The sequence below is a fragment of the Limanda limanda genome, chromosome 3, assembly GCF_963576545.1.
Source record: "Limanda limanda chromosome 3, fLimLim1.1, whole genome shotgun sequence".
Taxonomy (NCBI): Eukaryota; Metazoa; Chordata; class Actinopteri; order Pleuronectiformes; family Pleuronectidae; genus Limanda; species Limanda limanda.
The window spans coordinates 31,806,648-31,825,973 of NC_083638.1; the positions used below are offsets into that span (position 1 = coordinate 31,806,648).

General features: G+C 39.4%; 1 protein-coding gene across 3 annotated transcripts in view; it reads left to right on the plus strand.

Moving 5' to 3' along the window:
• arnt2 (aryl-hydrocarbon receptor nuclear translocator 2) overlaps window positions 1-19,326 on the plus strand; it is a 60,515-nt gene that overhangs the window by 22,133 nt on the left and 19,056 nt on the right. For all 3 annotated transcript variants that reach the window (XM_061068062.1, XM_061068064.1, XM_061068063.1), the window contains exons 6-12: window positions 226-328; window positions 5,919-5,984; window positions 8,490-8,575; window positions 10,606-10,682; window positions 13,546-13,680; window positions 14,970-15,044; window positions 16,788-16,939. In XM_061068062.1, coding sequence (XP_060924045.1) covers window positions 226-328; window positions 5,919-5,984; window positions 8,490-8,575; window positions 10,606-10,682; window positions 13,546-13,680; window positions 14,970-15,044; window positions 16,788-16,939 — 694 coding nt within the window. The remainder of the gene's footprint in view (window positions 1-225; window positions 329-5,918; window positions 5,985-8,489; window positions 8,576-10,605; window positions 10,683-13,545; window positions 13,681-14,969; window positions 15,045-16,787; window positions 16,940-19,326) is intronic.

Sequence of the window (19,326 nt, forward strand, 5' to 3'; positions counted from 1 at the left end):
CATGGGACCAGATAGTATTTTCTCATTATTTCATTCTTTTGTACCTGATTACAGCTGAGCACATAAAGAACAACTTTGTCCACTCTCAATGTAAAACAGTATCTAGGTTACAAGAAGTAAGAGACTGTTTGTTGTACGTGAACCTTCACTGCTCTATATGGTGATGTTAAATGTGTACTTGCAATGCAACTACTCTAATTTGAGCTACTGTTTGTGTGTTAACAGGACGGATTTTGGACCTAAAGACAGGAACAGTGAAGAAGGAGGGACAGCAATCCTCCATGAGGATGTGCATGGGATCCCGACGCTCCTTCATCTGCCGCATGAGGTGTGTGTCTGTGTGAGAGTATGACTATGATTATATGTGTTTATATATCTGCAATATGACTTGCTGTCTTCAAGATGTCGCTGAGATGTATTTAAAATGTAGCTTTTCTACAGGGCATCCTGACATTTTCAGGTCTGGCATTACTACTGTTACCCATTTAATTGTAACAGTGTTAAACCAGTTTAAATTTCAGACCGACTTCTGTTTGAACTGATCATATCTAATTTCTGTTTGCAAATATTAAAATCCATGTTTCTCTGAAAAGCTTACAGAAATGATGAGTATGCTCTAGAGATGTCATTTTTCAGCAGTGTTAATTGTGAGGCATTATGATCATAATGGATTACGATCATAATGACTCCGTAAAATGAATTAGAAGGAGATAAAATGAAGCTTGTTGAGAGCGAATGGAGCCTCTCGTAAAAGGTCACCTCTGCTTTGTAACTGTACATGGGTATCAATTGACATGCAAAAATGGTACACAGTGTCAAACAGCAGGGGTTCATATAATCTGACAGGCAATCAGGAATATGTTGCTTTCAAAGTGACAGCCATTAGACATTCACAAAGACAGCAATGGCAGGTTTGTTTCTCTCAGCTACTGCCTACTCCGGAACAGAGAGTCGTCCTGCTGAGCTGTTTCTAATTAGCCCTACAGAAGCCCTTACAACACTGTTTCATATGTGATTGATTGGGCTGCTCAGGCTATTAATCATAGTTGACAGACTTATATGCGGTGAGTCACAGGCAGAGGAGGAAACTAGATGGAAGATATTGAAAGAGGTGAAAAGCAGGGGTGAGCAGTGGGATCAAAATCAATATTACAATATTATCAGGACTATTTTATGATAGGAACATCTGATTCAATAATTCTATTTATTTAAATGTTGAATAAATATATATCTGAAACACTGAAATACCAGATGTAGATACTAAATCAGACATTTATATTTGTCATTAGACAAATGAATGCTACAGGTCCTATATATAGTAAAGGACCGGTTTTGCATTTTTTGCTTCCTCGGGGCCACTGTAGATTCTCCTACATGCTTGATAAAGGAGAGGTAAGGGTTGTTGAGTTTGTTGCGATCTGCAATCTCACCACTAAATGCTACACACATCATTTAAAAGGAGACTAACAATGAAGTTAAAACATTGCGTTAAAACGTAATATGCAGGAAGATCTTCTGCTGCTGGAGTAGGCGTGAGTGTCTGGTTGTCTCTGTCAGTCTTCACACAAACTGATAATCACATGTATTTAGTTATAAATCGAACAATGAACGTAGCGGAAAACATCAATCAATTATTTTCAGTCATTGCATCGATGCAGAGTCCTTCAAGTCCGTATCGCGATGCATCTAATAATCGAGAAATGTTCATACCTCTAGTGTTTGAATAAAACTGAGATGATTTTTTAAAATTGATTTGGAAAGTGATTTGGACTTTCAAAAGAAATAATGCTTTAACTGTAAAGAAATGTAATTAATCTTTATCCAACCAGCAGAAACAGTTTAATTAGGACTGCTGCATTTAAATTAGTGTATGTCACAGTGTGTGTTGTCCACAACTGCTGTATAGTGTATCAAAACCTTCTCCTTAAATTCAGTAAATACCTGCAGGACACATAAGTTAACAAATCTAGAGCCTCTGGTTGGAGATGCATCATTCTGAGCTGCTGTTATGCTTCCCTGGGATAGATACAGGTGTTTCTTAGCTGCAAGACCAGTGATGTGACTGGCTGAGAGTGAATTAATCAATCACCATCCCATCTAGGGTTGGGTTCCAATACAACCGGTACCTACCCGGACCGAAATGCAACGGAGATTTCGGTGCCTCATTTCGGTGCCTGAGCCAATCGAAGACTGAGGTCTCCGCTCGTCCCGCCTCCTCACACTTCCCCTCTTTCCTTCACGGGAAGCGGCGGCTCCCACCGCCCCCCCCCCGCGGCCGCGGCTGCCGGTGGACAGACTCTTGTCCCCGCGCCCCGTGTGCGTCAGGGCTCCGGTGCAGGTGGTGGGGGGGGGAGGATCTCCTCGCGAGTCCTCTCCCCGGCGCTGGCTGCCCCCCCCACCGGGCGCATTTCCTCCTTGGCGGTGCTCCGGGACCGGCTCCGGGTCGGCTTGGAAAGGCTCGGGGTGGGAGAAACGAAGACCACGCCGAGAAATGTTTCATAAGAGCGACCGCATTTTAGGGGGACGAAGGCGGGCCGAAGCCCCCCTGCGACAGCCCCAGCCGCGGAGACACGGGGGTCTCCCAGTGATGGAAAAGCGACCCTCAGTCTTCATTTGGCTCAGGCACCGCAGTCAGAGTCGAGTCAGAGTGTGTGTGTTTTGTATTTATTTTTATTTATTTAAGTATAGTGTAAACTTTTGTTTACAGTTCGTATGTTATTCATAGTTTTAAGTTAAAAAGGGTTTTGTATTAATTTATATTTATAATCTACTTTAAACAGTTAATATATTTGGCAATAAAAAAAGCCTTTCTTAGTCAAGCATCGTTTTGTGCACTTTTTTGAAAAAAGTATCGGTTCAGGCACCGTTTAGGAACCGGTATCGTTTTAAAAGTATCGGTTAGGAACCGGTATCGGATAAAAACCAAACGATACCCATCCCTAATCCCATCACGTGTGTATTTACCTTTAATCAGCCCTTTGGCTCTTTGTGATCTTGCTGCTGCTCATTCACGAGCCACAACAGCAGGTGCATCTATAGAGAGTAGAGACCCATACAGCACGTTTGCCTAAGACGTAGCTATTTGCACTTGAAACAGGTACTATTACTACCTGTGACTTTGAGCTAAGTAGTCTAGCTTGCTGAGAACACTTCAACCAGGCAACAGACGTATTTTTCTTTTGGCCTGTCATCAAGATATTCAGTGCACGCTTTTCTGAGGAATTAACCTAAATTATTAGCCTGACGTTGTCATACTCATAATCATCTTTGATGACGTAGTTGATTACATAACTGTTGATCATCTGTCCATCATCGTATAAAGCCCGCCCTGACAATTTGATTGGTCCGAACAGCTTCTGTTCGGAGTTAATTTCTCCCCAACAGAGCGACTCAAGACCGAACTTCCCGACCGAAAATGTTGTGGGCGGGGCTAAGTTCGTCTGGCACCCAGGCTACTAAATTATGGTTTATGACATTTCAAACTTTCAGTTATTTAGACTAAAATATTCTAAAAACAAAGCCCATCTTTTATTTAGCAGATATAGTGAATGATATCAACTGAAAAAGCAACCGTACATTTCAGATGTCTCCTAATACAAGTGCTGTATAACTGTCCTTTGACTGAGCCAGCAGATAACATAAGTAGATTGATTTCCTGAAGGATGGTCAAAGTGAAGACGTGTTGCTCAGGTGAGATTAATAGATATCACTATGGCAATAATTAAATAACTAAACTGGGCGGCGCAAGAGCTTCCTGATGTATAATAGAGAACGATATCATGACCTTTTCTCCAGCCTCTCTAATGATACTTCATACCAGGAATGCCTGTCATCTGCCACCTGCCACCACAGCTGGAATGTCATCACTTTTTCCCATGAGAGTTTAACTCAATTCCTGGCATCTGACACATTTTTTAAAGTGGCATTATCTTGAATTGATAAGGTATCATCAAGTCCTCGCAAAGAAATTAGTGCTTTAGTACAGTGTTTCCCGCAGAATAAGATTCTGCTGTGTTAGTAGCAGACGCGTGAAGGAAGGAGCAGGGGGGGGGGGGGGGTTCTGAGCGTTTTTGTTGTAAAGATTGATGACAAGTACTGAAATGTATTGATTTAAGATGTGGTTATGAGAATTGTTGTTCTGCAACAACGGCTTTGAACCTGGACAGCTGTGCAGTCACTATGCATCTAACGTGTGATATATGATTCATACCTGCTGTTTAAATTTAGATGCTCATGGACCCATAACCCATTTCACACCACATGAACCTCAGGCCAAATGCCTTTCTGTTCTGACAACGACATATTTGTGCTCCTCAGAGGTTTTTGGTTAGATGACCAATGTCTCCCTACACTCATTAATTAGACTCAACAGGCTTGCCATTAGTATTCTAATAATCATTGATATTTGTTGTACCAAAGCGTCAGACCCTTTACAAAACCAGTTTCTTGCTAAATATTGTTGTTTGTGATACTATGACACGATATCACCGTTTGCCCCACAGCCCTCATTTCTCATTGGTTACAAACTACATCAAAGCAGCTTCGACCATTACAGTAGGCTTGCTAGATCATGTGTTTGCTTTAACAAAACAACCTTCTATTTCCAATTTCTTTCTGACACGCTTTGGTTGTGTTGGTGCCAGAGAGCAGAGGCATCAGAGGCTGCTGCAGCCTTGATTTGTCTGGATCAGTAACAAAGGCCTAAGACTCGCATGAAAAGCCACACGCTACAGTGTTGCTAAGATTTTGTTGGACTGGCATGTTCCTCTTTTCTGTTGCTATTCCAAGCCCTGCATAATTCAAACAACATGCTGCTAGGACAGTCTGAAAGAGACTTCAAGCAAGAAGTGAAATGCACTCACTTCTGTGACACGTACATAAACACAGCAGGATCAGCAGGCTAATGTTTCAGGGGGAGCCATGATTAGATCCATGCAGGCTTATGCAATGTGTAGCCACCAGACGGGCCTTTTCCACAGAAAAACACCCGCTGAAGGAAACTCAACTGGAGGCAAAAACTGCCTTTAATCTGTAATCTTTGATTTGGGGTTCTTTACACTTACAGCATTGAAATCAGGCTTCTGTTCTCATGGTACAAAAAACACCTCCTGCTAAAGCTGGACATTTGCAAAGTGTTCTCACTCACTCAAGTATCAGGCAAGCTGAGTAGCAGACCTCTCAGTCAAACCCTAATTTTAAAATAATTTCATAGCAAGTTCATTAGTGTTCATGTGTTGTTGTGATCAGATGTATACAGTGGGTCTCTGTTCATCTGTGTGACAGCTGGTGAGTTTTCTGTATGTGTATTTAGGAGCAGACAAAGAGGCAGATGTGTGTCTCTGGGCTCTTCTTTAAATTACCTCTTTCATCCTTGAAATGTATTCAGACCACATTGTGTTAAACTAATCCAGCTATTGATTATCAAACTCTAAGTTACCAACCTTTTTCTGACATCTTGGGAAAATGCAGCTTTGCTCAGGGACTTCATAAAGTTATATATAATGAATATATTTCAGATTTAACCTTTATTATATTTTCTTCTAATCAGCTGTTGTCAAAGTGCGCTCTCATCTGTTTAAATTAAACTGGTACTTAATATTTGTGTTTAAATATGCTTGTGATCTCTAATCAGTGGGATCATTCTGAGCATTTCACTGTTTTCATGATAAAATGTTTTCAGGGCTACAGTTGCTAATGAGCTTGTAACTACAATCTGTCTATAATGTCCCTTTTTAATCCAATAAATAAATCATAAAATAAACTAATTATTAAAAAAATTTTAATTAAACATTTTGTACAATGTATCTAAGGTGCATTTAAATGGACCTCCCCACAACATAAAATTGATAATTAGAATTTTTTTGCTGTGACAATAGTAGTGTCAGTACATGATGTATGCTTTTTGTGTTTGTGTGCAGGTGCGGCAGTGCTCCTCTGGATCACATCTCCCTAAACCGTCTGTCGAACATGAGGAAGAGATACAGGTACAGGAAGTGCTTCTTTAATCATGGTTGTGATCCACTAAAATATCTTTCTTCCTCATGTGTTTCCCATTAAGGATTAGGCTTAACCCCCTGATATTTCTTCTCTAATATCGCTTAATGTACAACTGGTAATGGTTAATGATTTATATCTAAAGAGAAGAAAACCATTTCTATCATAATATTGCATCTTGCTATTTGCTAGATTCATATTTTTGCATATAAATGCAGCATTATATATGGGAATTAATAGAAGGTTTTGAAAATGAACCTGTTACATGTCAAACAGAGCTCAAGTTGAATCTGTTGTCACATTTATGTAAAGGTTTCAGCAGTGAAAGGTTAAATCCACCTTGGGAGATTTAATTATAGCACTGATATGTGCCAAGACAAATAAATCAATGTAATAAACCACAAAACTCATTAAGCCACTTTTGATTTGTGAGGATGATTCTTCTCGTGGCGGATCAGCTTAGAAAGAGAAAAGGAAAAATAAACCGACTTTGGTAAACCACAATAATCATCAGACCATCAGGCTTTCAATTTTCTTTTTACTTTCTTGCAGGCCAACTGCTTTCATTACCCAAGGAATATCCTGAAAATTGTTTTCCATAAAGCATGTGAGAGGAAATATGAATTAAATATGAGTCACAATTGAAATGCTCTGTTGCTGCTTTTTTGACTGTATAAAACAGCCAAAACAAATTCATCAGTTGATACTGTTATTTAGTGGCAAAGCTCCCTCTCAAATACCAGATGTCAAATATGATGCATGCTTTCCAGCTCGTTCCATAACAGTCCTGTCATATTTAAATGGAGCCATTATGAGAAATACACAGTGTGGGTGTTAACAAATATAACAGGTTATTTGAATATGCAGAGAAAATACAAAGAAGAGTAAAGAGACTCGAAAAACATTGGACTTTTGTCTACTCAACACCACCATCCTCTGCTGCAGCTCCATGATCTGGCACATTTACCACAAACTTCTGTCATTAAAACATGACACAATCCAAGCATCAGTTTAGAATTCTAACCTTCAGGTGCTCCCTCAGTGAATCGTTTCCAATAACCATCAGACTTAGATCTGTATTAGTCATTTAGTTTTAATGCAGGTCTTGAGCAGTGTGAGCAGACGCTGCAAGGAGCCAAAGCAAATTGACTTTTCATGATGAGGATTTGCCAAACCTTTAACAAATGTGCTGGAGGCTGAAAACAAAGAGGTCATCATCACCCCGTCTTTAGACATTAAAGCCTGTCAATTGGAGCTGGAAGCGGGAGAGTCCAAGTTAGAGACTTTCTCAATGGTGCATGTTTATGAGCCAAGACAGCGTTTAGGATTTTTAGCTTTTTTCACAGAAGCTTTGAAAGGACCACCTCCTACTTTTAAAAATTTCATTTTTCGTCAGAGACATTGCCTTTCCATTCATCTCTTCATTTAACCATAATTAACATGCCTCTGATACAAGCCATGTTCACTTCCAATACAGTCTGAATACAGATATTAATATGTACAGATGAAGTGATTAGCTGTTTGTTACACAACTAATATACAAGTGAGCCTTAAAGCCATTACTTAAACAGGAAGATGAAACCAAATATAATAAAGGAATTGCTGAAAATAAATAGTGCCTAGTGTCTTATGTTGCTGCAGTGAGGGAGTGATTCACATTTAGCGTTATAGGCTACTGAAAACACCAATCAATTTCAGCAATTCCCTCCTACCTAACATGTAATTATACTCAATTATAACTGGTACCTAAGGATCAAATGATGCAAGTTGTACTACTGTTTTGACAGTGAGGCACACAACAATGTGGAGATGTTTAACTTCCCTACAGAGGATACCATCTTGGACTGCCATGTCTGTACAATAGCCCCGAATGGGAAAATCGAAACACAGACTCTAGAGTGTAACATTTTTATGTTACCTGAGGTCCACCGAAGGTTTTCCAACATTCCTAGTTGTTTTTGTTATTTAAAATAAAAAATTAATTCGTTAATTTAAAATAATTCCACCGATTTCACTACAGATATGATTTTTTCTCAAACATACTTTTCAGGTCGCCGTCATTTGCGATCTCCAGCAGCTGATCTTCTTCTTAAACCGACATGCTGGATTCACCTGGTTTGTTGACAAATGGGTCCGACAAATACCGCGTTGGTTTGTGTTCAGCGAAAAAGTGACATGAACGAGACAAGCGTCTTGACATGCGTAAAGCATGAGTCATAACGGAGAGGATCCCGTTATGACAGCGTTTTATTTTGAAAAATGACCGGATAATAGATAAAACAGAAAAAATATAAGTTGTTTATTCTTTCTGTGCGCCCCGTTACCAAATGACCCACGGCCCGGTACCGGGCCACTGCCCGGGGATTGGGGACCACTGGTCTAAATGTCTAAGAAGTAGAGTATTGTTTGTAAAGGTCTTTCACAGCTGTGTCTGAATATTTAACATGCTCCTGTGTCTGTGTTTGTGTCTGTGTGTGTCTGTGTTTAACGGACAGGAATGGCCTTGGACCATCAAAAGAAGGAGAAGCTCAGTACTCTGTGGTGCATTGCACTGGCTACATCAAAGCCTGGCCCCCTGCAGGTTTGTACACATCCACTTGTCTCTATCCTTGCTTAACCCAAACTTCATCTCTGAGTGAGCATGGCCAGGCCTCACCTAAAGCAGCTGTGGGCTCTGGATCCTGACCTGGATTCAACCACAAGTCTTCAACAGCTTGTGTAGCTCTGGTATCCTATCCACTGGGTGTGAGGTGCTTGGAAGGGACTTTAAAAAGCACGTAGTGGACAGCTGCTATGGTCAGCCAAAATACACATTTGTTACTTTGCACTAAATTAATCCCTAAAGCTCACTTGCATCCAGTCCAACTGTTTTACTGACCTGCAGACAAAAACCCTTGCAGACACTGAACTAATTTTACAATTCAACAACTTCAATTCAGGACTTGCATTTAAAGGACAGGTTTGGTGCTATTCTTAGTTTTATTTTCTGTTTGTCAACAAGTCGCATAAAGAGTTAAGAACTGAATCGATTAAACGACAAACTATTATGTGTATCTTATTCCTTTTTGCCACAGAGCTGCAAATATTTGAAAAAAAAATCAGTTTCTTCATTGACATGAACAAAATCAACATCCACAACCAGTCCGACCTTGTAGTCACATCACTCTAGCTCTCTCTTTCTGGGACTGCTAATAGGTCATTACTTGGGAGTTATTGACCAGAAAAAATTAAGCTAAAATGTTATCAAATTTTAGATGAATGTGTTTTAGAAGAAAGAAGTATTTAAGAAGTAGTTAGTTATTCCTATTAACTTTCAGTCATCTTAGTAGCTGTATCAGAATAAGGCCTCATATGAACTCTCAGTATACACAAACACAGAGGGTGCAGCGTTTGCAGACGCAAACGTGTCTATGTATGTACATTCTCAGACCAGATGTGTAGGTGGGCGTTGAAGCTGAACAACTTCAAGTAAAACACATCTAAATCGCCTCTCAAAACTTTGAGGTCATGCTGGAACATTGTAAGCAATAACACAAACACACAACACACTCACCATATGTGTCTTGAAATCATTGACACATGCTTTGCTTCCTTGCACTAAAAATACTCCTCTGGAATATTTTGGACAAAATGCTGCTGGCAGAGAGTCATCATGCTAGACACACGCACGTTACACTTATAAGTCCCAGATGGACAATAGAGACGTGGCGCAGACACAGATGCCTTGCACATTGAGCAGCAGTAAAATGTCTGCAGACTGAAAACTGTGTTAGAGGAGAGGAATGTGTCCACAAGTGAGGACAGGGTCATGTTTTTGCCTGACAAAGTCTAAACTCTCTCCGCTGTCTGGTAAACTGCCATAGATGACTGTTCAGGAATTTCCGCAAAAAAAAGATATATATTACAGACGTTTTATTACTCTTAATATACTCCTCCCTGTGGACATTTGATGGACTGGGGATTTTTGTCTCGGTTTCTTTGAGATCCAGACAAGGTTTGGAATATGGGTTTTCAAAGGTCTTTTTAGGTTTGTGAGAATCGAGGTCAAAAAATTAAGGCAGAATATTTAGTTTATTACAAGAAATGAAGACAGTAAAGTGAAATTCAGGAAATGAAGTGGCTCCTTAGGGGTTTCCATGGTTCCACATGCACCTTTGAGGTGGTGGGTGTTGTTAATGGGGTGATTTGGTGGTGTCATAAAAGCACTCCTTTCTAGTTCTTCTCCTATACATATATATATATGTATGTTCTTGGGCCTGAAGAGAAAGGACACACATGTAACTATGTGAATCCACGCCAAAGCTTATAGTAAAGTAAAAGCAGCTCTCTTTAAAATGAGAGAAAGATTGTGATGTGGAATTTTCTAAAACATGTTGCAGAAGTCTGGTGTTTGGGCAGAAAACATTCTAACAGTGTGGAGGCTTGATGTTTAAAATATGATTTATAAATCATTGTAAGGTGCAGTGGCTGTTTCGGCACTAGATTACCGCTCACTGCTGAAAAGTTCAAGTAGCAAATGGAAAAATAAGTGTTCACGCTTTGTGAGGAATGTTTGTTAAATGTCTCTCTTCAACATTTCTCTCTCTTTCTCTGCCTATCTCTTTTCCTCAGGTATGACTATACCAGAAGAAGATACAGAGGCGGGTCAGACCGGGAAGTACTGCCTAGTGGCCATCGGAAGACTGCAGGTGTGTAGTTGTTTTTGTTGACCTATTCCAGATAAAACTTTTCTTGTGTGTGTGTCTGTGTATGCGTCTGTCTCTTTGTGAATGTGTGTGTGGTGGGAAGTATGTTTGATCTATGCAGAGGAGCAGATGGGTTTAACACATTTTCTCGTATTTCCTCCTTGTTCTTGTTACCATCACAAACACACGAACATCCTCTGACTCCGGTGCCTTTGTTGCTTGTCACTTCCCATCTCTCCCTTTCCTCATCCCCAATCATGTCGTTATTGTCAACTGTATAAAAGGCAGACATTTATGAAAGAGTGGGAAACAGGGAATAAAACTAGTTCCAATTCAAACATTCTTGGTTGAGTTAAGCAAGTCTCACCGTCACAAACAGACCTGAACCTGGTGAACTTGTGTACATATCCATTTACAAAAATGAGGAAACACATGTTGTCATTGATATCAGTGTTAGGATAAGAGTTGGACATGTTTAGTCATGTTTAAAGACTAGGTTGAAAAAAAGAGATACTGTCTGCATGAAGGAGCTGTGAGTATGAGTGAAAGAGAAAGGGAGGGAGAGAGAGAAGTGATGAAGACAGCTGGCGGGAGAATAAGCTGCGATGACAAAACAAGTCTAGAGAAATTAAACTTTATTTACTGATTGTTTCACTTTGGTTCCATTCTAAAGCAGGAAATAAATAATCATCTAACCCTCAGCAGATTCTTGACTGCAGAACAGACAATCTGGAGTTTTCAGTCTCTGTTAAACCCATGTGTCTCCTTCTTATTCATTCCACTCAAAACATCAGAGTCATGCAACACTGGATTGCAAGACTTTCTATTTGTGTAGATGCATTTCAATGCCGTCATTGTTTTTTTTAATCCGTCATTGGTCTAATTGGTCTAATCTTCATGGTTCGTCATGGATGGAATGTGCAAAAACAAACGTTTAGTTCCATGTTTTCTTGACTCAGAGTTATTTTCTCTGGTTCCAGGAACTGTTTGGTCAGAAAAAAACAAAAGAGGCTTTATTGTCTAAAGAGATAGTCAGAGCCAACGGAGAAGCTTGGTTTCCCTTTTCAGTCACTTGACCCTTGTTTTTTAAGTTGTTGCATTCCCTCGAGAGGGTCTGAAGTGAAGCTGCTGTGCGGCCTCTTCTTTCCCTTCACTGATGAAGAGCTCGATTGGACCTTGTTGACAGTCAGTTTACGGGAGCAGGAAGAGTTGTGTGACCTTCCTAAATGTTGGGTGAACTTTGTTCTTAAGAATGTATCCAGACTGTTCATGGCATTCACACCTCGCTAAGATCTTATCAGAATAGGAGCCAGACCGCCATCGCATGTGGTCTGAAGGATCCAATCATGTTCAGGTTGTGTTCTTCATGCACATTTTTTTTTTTAATCTTGACACGATGAGGCAGTGCTCTTAGAACAATTTTTAAACAGTATTTACACGAGAGATGATCAAACTGATAAAAAGGGAGAAGTAATGTCATCTTGTGATACATTAGGTCATCAACAACAAGCAGCCTTTAAAGGTCCAGTGTGTAAGACTTAGGTGAAGATGATCTATTGGCAGAAATTGAATATAAAAGAATCCTAGTGAGGTTTTCACTAGTGTTTCATATAAACTGTACAAATGTTTGGTTTCCTTACCCATGAAAGAGCCCTTTATATTTAAAGACTTTGTATTTACATCAGGAGCGTGTCCTCTCTACGGAGGCAGCCATGTTTTTTACAGTTGCTCAAACTGGACAAACTAAACTTCTTTTGAGTTTTTATGACAACGGATGCTCTCTGTCTGCTGGTGGGAGTGTGCTCACCTTCGTGTGCGTGCACGTGTCAGTGTGTGTGTGTGTGTATGCGGGCACGTGTCTTTGTGTGCGTGTCTTCGCTTCAGGATGGAACTACGCCGTGTGCGATACAGAGAGCAGAGGAGAAATCTAACTGGCGACCATGTAGAGACAGAAATGACATGCCGTTGTGTAAATAAGATAAATAACATAAGGCAATTTAGTTTGTTTAATAAAAGAGCAAGCTATAGACTGTTTTTATAGGAAAGGTAACCTTAAATTACTTATGTTGAGATTTGGCGCTATATTAAAAATAATAATAATAATTTGATTTTCCAGGAGGGCGGGGGGTGCCGTTGGGGAGGGGCGCCCCCCTAATATAGTGGTAGGGGAAACACTGGATAGACATGGTAAATCAGGTACACATGGTATTTACATGGACATTTTTTAAACAGCTCCTCCAGCATCAGACACTTCTCATCTGGCTGCTCCAATCAGAGCCACAGAGCTTCACGAGGGGATGTAGCTGGGCTCACAGGTGGATGTAGCCACAGTTTGAGCATAAGTTAAATGTAGAAGCTGAAGGTGTCAGTGTTTTCTATTTGCCATTGAAAAAGGTCACTTTTGTTCTAATTAGTTACTGACATGACATGAGTGTTTGTGACTCTAAAGATTTCAGTTGGACTATTGTTTTTTTAGTTGATTGTTATTGGCTATAATTTAATCCCTCTGTTATTTCATGATGCTTTGATTACCTAATTTATCCCATTTTTTCGCAAATTTATTTATCGTGTAAATACATTTTCCTCTCGGTTTCTTTTGAGCTATTCATTTGTTCCTCACCATCTTTGAAAGAAATAAAAACAATTAAGAAGAATTATTGACCACAGATGTTGTGTTTTTCACTATTGATATACATTCATCTTTTTTTGTCTGCCAAAGTAAGTTTTATTGAGTTGTTACAAATAAACCCAGGGAACAGTTTCAGGCTATTTTATCATAGTCATGAACTGAGTGTGGCTGAGGTTTGGTATTCAATTTTCTCTATAATAAAATGTTTCATCTTAAATATGTGTGTGCCTCCCTCAGGTGACCAGTTCTCCGGTCTCCATGGATATGAATGGCCTGTCGGTGCCCACAGAGTTCCTGTCACGTCATAACTCAGATGGCGTCATCACTTTCGTTGACCCGCGCTGTATCAACGTCATTGGTTATCAGCCTCAGGTGAACAAAGAACACATTTATAATGGAGACAGTGGGGTTTCCACCCCTTAAGTTTCATGCAAGGAAAATTCACTTTGTCCTAGCAGCTTATTAATATGCAAAGTGAACTACCAACATTGATCTTTTTTGAGGTTTTCGTAAAAAAATGTACTTCAACGAACCAGGTACTCATTTTAAACAAGCATATATTAGTGTATGTTACACGTTATACTCAGGATTTTGCATCCTCCATGTTTGTTGTCTTGATTATTTTAACCACACACTGCAGCTCACTCTTCATCTTAGGGCTGGGTGATATGGCCACAAATTATACAAAGATAAAGAAATTTCAGTCGATTGATAATTATTAAAATAAATGTCAGGTTATTGCAGATTTCTGCTCCTGAGTTGAGGTTTTGGTTTAAAGTTTTTATTAGCAGAGAATTACAAACACTTGATGAACAGAAAAATATTTTATACATTCGAGGTAGAGCAATTATGTGCTATCAATAATCATTGGATTCTTATTATATTTCTATTGCTGAAAATGTATTGTGGTAATTATTGATATTGTTTTATTGCCCAGTTCTTCTTTCTCCTGTTATCTTTAATTATCAGCCAAGCACATGAATAACTGTGTTGACGAAGGCGACAGCCCTCACTGGTCCTTTATGGTAAAGACAGTCCTGTGGCTGCTCACAATGAATGTGTCCCCGATTACTCAACAAGAAAGAAAGTAAACAAATCTTCGTTATTATCCATAAAAAGAGCAGATTCTTCAACAATACTTGTCCTTTTCTGCAAAACATTAGTCTTATTTATAAGGTGGAATCTCTGGCATTTCATTTACTGGCTCACCAACATCATAACATCTGCAATTTGCTCTCACCTTTTGAAATTTGAAAGTTTTGCAGTCGGCTCTAAATCACTTTCTCACCTCATTAAACAGCTCGATGAATGACAATCATTTTATTTCAGAATCTGACCCCAAAAAAAAAATTAGATTTGGAACTCAGTATTTTGTGTTCAATTTATCACAAAGTGACATTCAGATCTAGTGTCGAACATTGCAGCTTCCTCTTTCAGAAGCATTAGTTTGTGGTCTCTGGTTGTGTCTTGATTCAATAACTTTTTTCTCTGAATATATCAAATGTAACAAACCCGTCAATCTGTTGTATTAAAGAAAACAAGCATGGGACACATGTAGGGACAAAGCTCTGTACATAGGATACAATCTGTAATTCGGTTTGAGTATTTATTTGATTATTCCATAGGTATCCACATTAACTGAGTGTTATTCTGTCCTGTAGGACCTGTTAGGAAAAGATATTCTGGAGTTCTGTCATCCTGAGGATCAGAGTCACCTGAGAGAAAGTTTCCAACAGGTAAGACATGGACTGTCCTAATTGGAGAAATGGGAAAAGAAAAAAGTTGACAAAGCTTTGCTCATTTCTTTTTTGTAAAAATAACCTGTAAGTTTACTTTTAATGGCACTTTTCCTAACCAAGTTACAGAAAGGATGAAGAAAGGTAGGCTTTAGACGAGTAAAGTGTGCAGATCCCTTTAACAACAAAGTTTGAAGCATGTTCTTGTTCTGCGTAGACACTGGTGATGGATAGAGATGAATCCATACAGTTAAACACGAATGTTACCCACTCTGTTACCCTCAACAGCTTGATCGAGCAAAATGTCAACACCACCTGGAATGTTTTCCTTCTGCATGAACTGTGGAAACCTCTGGCTCTCATCCAGCTCACTCACATGCACACACACTCAAATATATTCCACAAGTCTTTCCTTCACAAAATCCACACTCAGTTAGAGTTCACTGAGTCTCTACAGTCAGATTGACGGGACGTAAACAACTGGTAGTCTTTTCTTTCTTTGCCATCATGTTGCTGGGTGCTCCTCATTAAGATCCATAAAAAAATCTGATCTGAAACCTATAGTCTTTAGATGGCCATTGATTCACTGTAAGCTTTCCTCTGCCGTTGCAACATTATCACCACTGCTACTTCGGAATTAGGATGACGCACAGGTTGCTTTGTCCTCCCTCCCCCCCACTCCTGCTGGCCTGCGCTCACTTTCCCCTTTACCAATAAACACCAACACTAATCAATAGTTATAAGGTCCAATCTATACTCAAAGAGATAACTAGGTTTGTTTCATTCACATACTGTACTTGAAGCAGCTCTGCATGAAAAAGAAATGTGGATACTGTGACATGTAGATAGATACAAAGAAAATTGTCCAACATTTTCAATTATACAGTAATGCCTAATCTCATGGGGTGGGATGAGTTTCTGGTTGATTAGAGCTGGATAGCTGCTTTGTTTGATATGGATAGTTACATTATGTCATCAGGGAATCTATTCATCAGGTTCAGTTGTAGTGGTTATCTCGTTTTCTCTTCATCTGGTGTTTTTTGAGCTGGTTTTCTCATATGCAGTCAAAGAGACCAGTATCTGCCCCATTAATCTGCGTAACAGCATCATTCAAAACGAGTCACTTACTACTGAATTTTCCTTCCTTTCCTTCCCCCTCACGGTTTGGAAAAGTTGTCCATATCTGTAATCAGCTGCTCTGGCCTTCGTCAGCAGCTCATTTCAAAGTCGTTTAAGTTCAATTTCACATGGGGATAAAGTGCAGTGCTGTCATTACTTGGACTGACAGTCACTAGAGTGATGGGCTGAGAGGGGAAAGATCCTAGTATTTATTACCAGCAGCCTGTCACACAGAGTAAATAACACAGCACAAACCATGACTATGTAACAGCACAGTTCAAAACCTAGAATCGGTTTTATTAATATGGGCCTTTACACAGCTGCTCTGTACACTCTTAAAGTGTCAATTTAAATAAATGTGTCCCCATCTGCTCTTGTCTGAGCAAAGGCTGCTCTAATGAAATGAAAATGTGTCGCAGTGAATGTTTCACTCTCCTGGTTAAAGTCTTAACTTCCAGATGAACAGAATGGAAGATGTTGAAGAAAATGTAGTTTGATGAAAAATACATAAAACTAAGTTGTGACAGTAGTTTCAGTCTCTGCCTCTGTTTTCACATCTGGACCCAGCCAGATATTTAAGACACAACAGAAACAATGATGACCAGGGATTTTTTTCCTCTGCAGGTGGTGAAGTTGAAGGGACAAGTTCTGTCAGTGATGTATCGTTTCCGAATGAAGAACAGAGAGTGGATGTTGATCCGAACAAGCAGTTTCACCTTCCAGAACCCATACTCTGACGAGATAGAGTACATCATCTGCACCAACACCAACGTCAAGTAGGTCACACGCACACACACACACACACACACACACACACACACACACACACACACACACACACACACACACACACACACACACACACACACACACACACACACACACACACACACACACACACACACACACACAGCATGTGGCGTGGCAGCCACAAGAACAGAACATTCTCGCTTTTGTCTTAAGTAGCAACATATGCTACTACATTAGGGTTTTCCCTTCAGTGAACTGAAGTTCCAAACAGGAAAAGGTGACCTAGAAAAGTTTTCACCAGCATATGTCTGTTCAATTAAGAAATGTATTCATTGATTTTCTTGGAAATGATGAAATATTTTTCACCACAGTCCAGATTAAAGAGAATAAAAGTTAACAGAAATGCCAAGTTTAAAAAAAGACAACATTTCATCTCTATTTCTAATGACAGCAGGAGACAGCAAAGCACCGAGGCTCCTATTTAGAAACCAAATGTAACCATGTAAACAGCTGAAGCTGGATTATACCATCTCCTTGAAGACTGATACACTAAAGAGCAACCAGCTGTCCTCTGAGGACAAATAAAGTGATCACTGTGCCTAAATATTTTAATGGCACAACTGAAAAGGACAATATCACTACGCCACACACGCACTGTGTAGAAAACTGCAAAGATAGAAGGGAAACCAAACCCAGAGCTACATTTTATCATATCATTTTCAATAAACATCACTGATATTTGTTGATAAAGCCATATGAAAGGACATCAGTGGCCTATCAGGTAAGAAGGTAACATCATTTTGTTTTAAGTGAATTTTAGAAGACTTTGCTCTGATGATTAAATTAGTTTATGGCTTTTCTTGGGTCATTAATATGAACTTCTTCCTCGAGAAACAGTATTTAGATTTCGTCAAATCCATGCATTACAGTTAGTTGAGTTCTTACCTCTTCAAGTTACTAACTGAATTAAATGGAATGACTTATCTTGGTCAGTGTTCCTCGCTTTAACCATGTGTTGTCATGAGGCCTGCAGCTGCATCTCAATAAAGCAAGGGCCAAGCAGAGATGTTAAAAAAACAATAGATATTAATAGCATGAAGTGAACAGCACCAGTTGTTGTGAGTAGTAGCAGTTGTTCATAACATCACATGTAATTCTACACACAGGTTGTTTTAAGATTCCACTCAGAGCAGATTTATATTGAGTTTAACCCTATATCCTTGGGTAGGAAATTAGAGTGTTCTGATTGTACCTGACATGTCACTTTTCTCACCTCGCTCCATTCCCTGTATGAAGTCTGCTGCCTTTACCAGCAGGAATAATACTGAGGCTTTTAAGATCTTTGAAAAGAAATAGTGTCTGTCCCAAGAACGCTCAGGGCAGATGATATTCAACCACAGTCTTTGTTGATGATGAAATGAAAGGTGCAGAGTCTCACTCTCTGTAATCTCACCTGCCTCTTGTTTGTCCTTTGTGAAATACACATGTAAAAAAATTATTAAAAAAATTCAATAGTGAAAGATGTTTAATGACGTTAACATGATGAAAATATAATAATAATATAAATCTTTAGTGAGAATCGCACTTGAAAAATAGTCAAGATGCTGAAACTGTAGATGAGAAACTGCTGCAGCTGTTCCAAAAAATTACCAGCATGGAAAATATTAAAAGTTTTACATTTGTGGTGTTGCATGTTGATTTGTAGTAAAAACTTTAAAATAATTTATTAAAGCAAGTTTATTGCACATACTTGTAGGGGTTGTATGTCTCCTTTGCAGCAGCCTGTTTGCTTGTTGCATAAGATGTAACCAGCAGATGTGATGTATGTCATGTTGGTCTGACAGAGACAACATTACTCCTGTGAGAGACAGATGGAACAGATACCTGCTGCCTTCAGGCGGCTGTAAAGGCACTCAGTGACAAGGTGAAGGAAAGGCCATCAGTATAGACTACCTACTAACTGTTGTGGATTATGAAGCTGATAGGAATCATTAATTTGTCCTGTCTAGCTGTCATTATTGCCAGTCAAGAAGAAAAATGTGTCTGCATGATCATATGTCCACTGTTTGAAAAAACAGAAAATAAATAGACAGGAGATTGTATATAAAGATGTTGCCTTGTGTGCGTTTATGTGATTTTCATTTAGTAAACTAAGGGAAATATGGTGAAACCAAAGTGCACTGAGCATCTGACCAGTAGGCGACGAACTGCACAGAATTTGCATGACCATTTACTAAGATCTGAAACAGTACAGTGGAGCAAATAACGTTTGTGCTTTACAGGAAAATAGCACCACTGTGTTTGACACCATGTGCAGCTATTCGTGTCCTGTCCCTCCTGTATGTGCTCTTGGCTGTCATCATCAGTGAAGGACTGCCGTGAGCTCAACCAATTACCAGTGTAAACATACAGC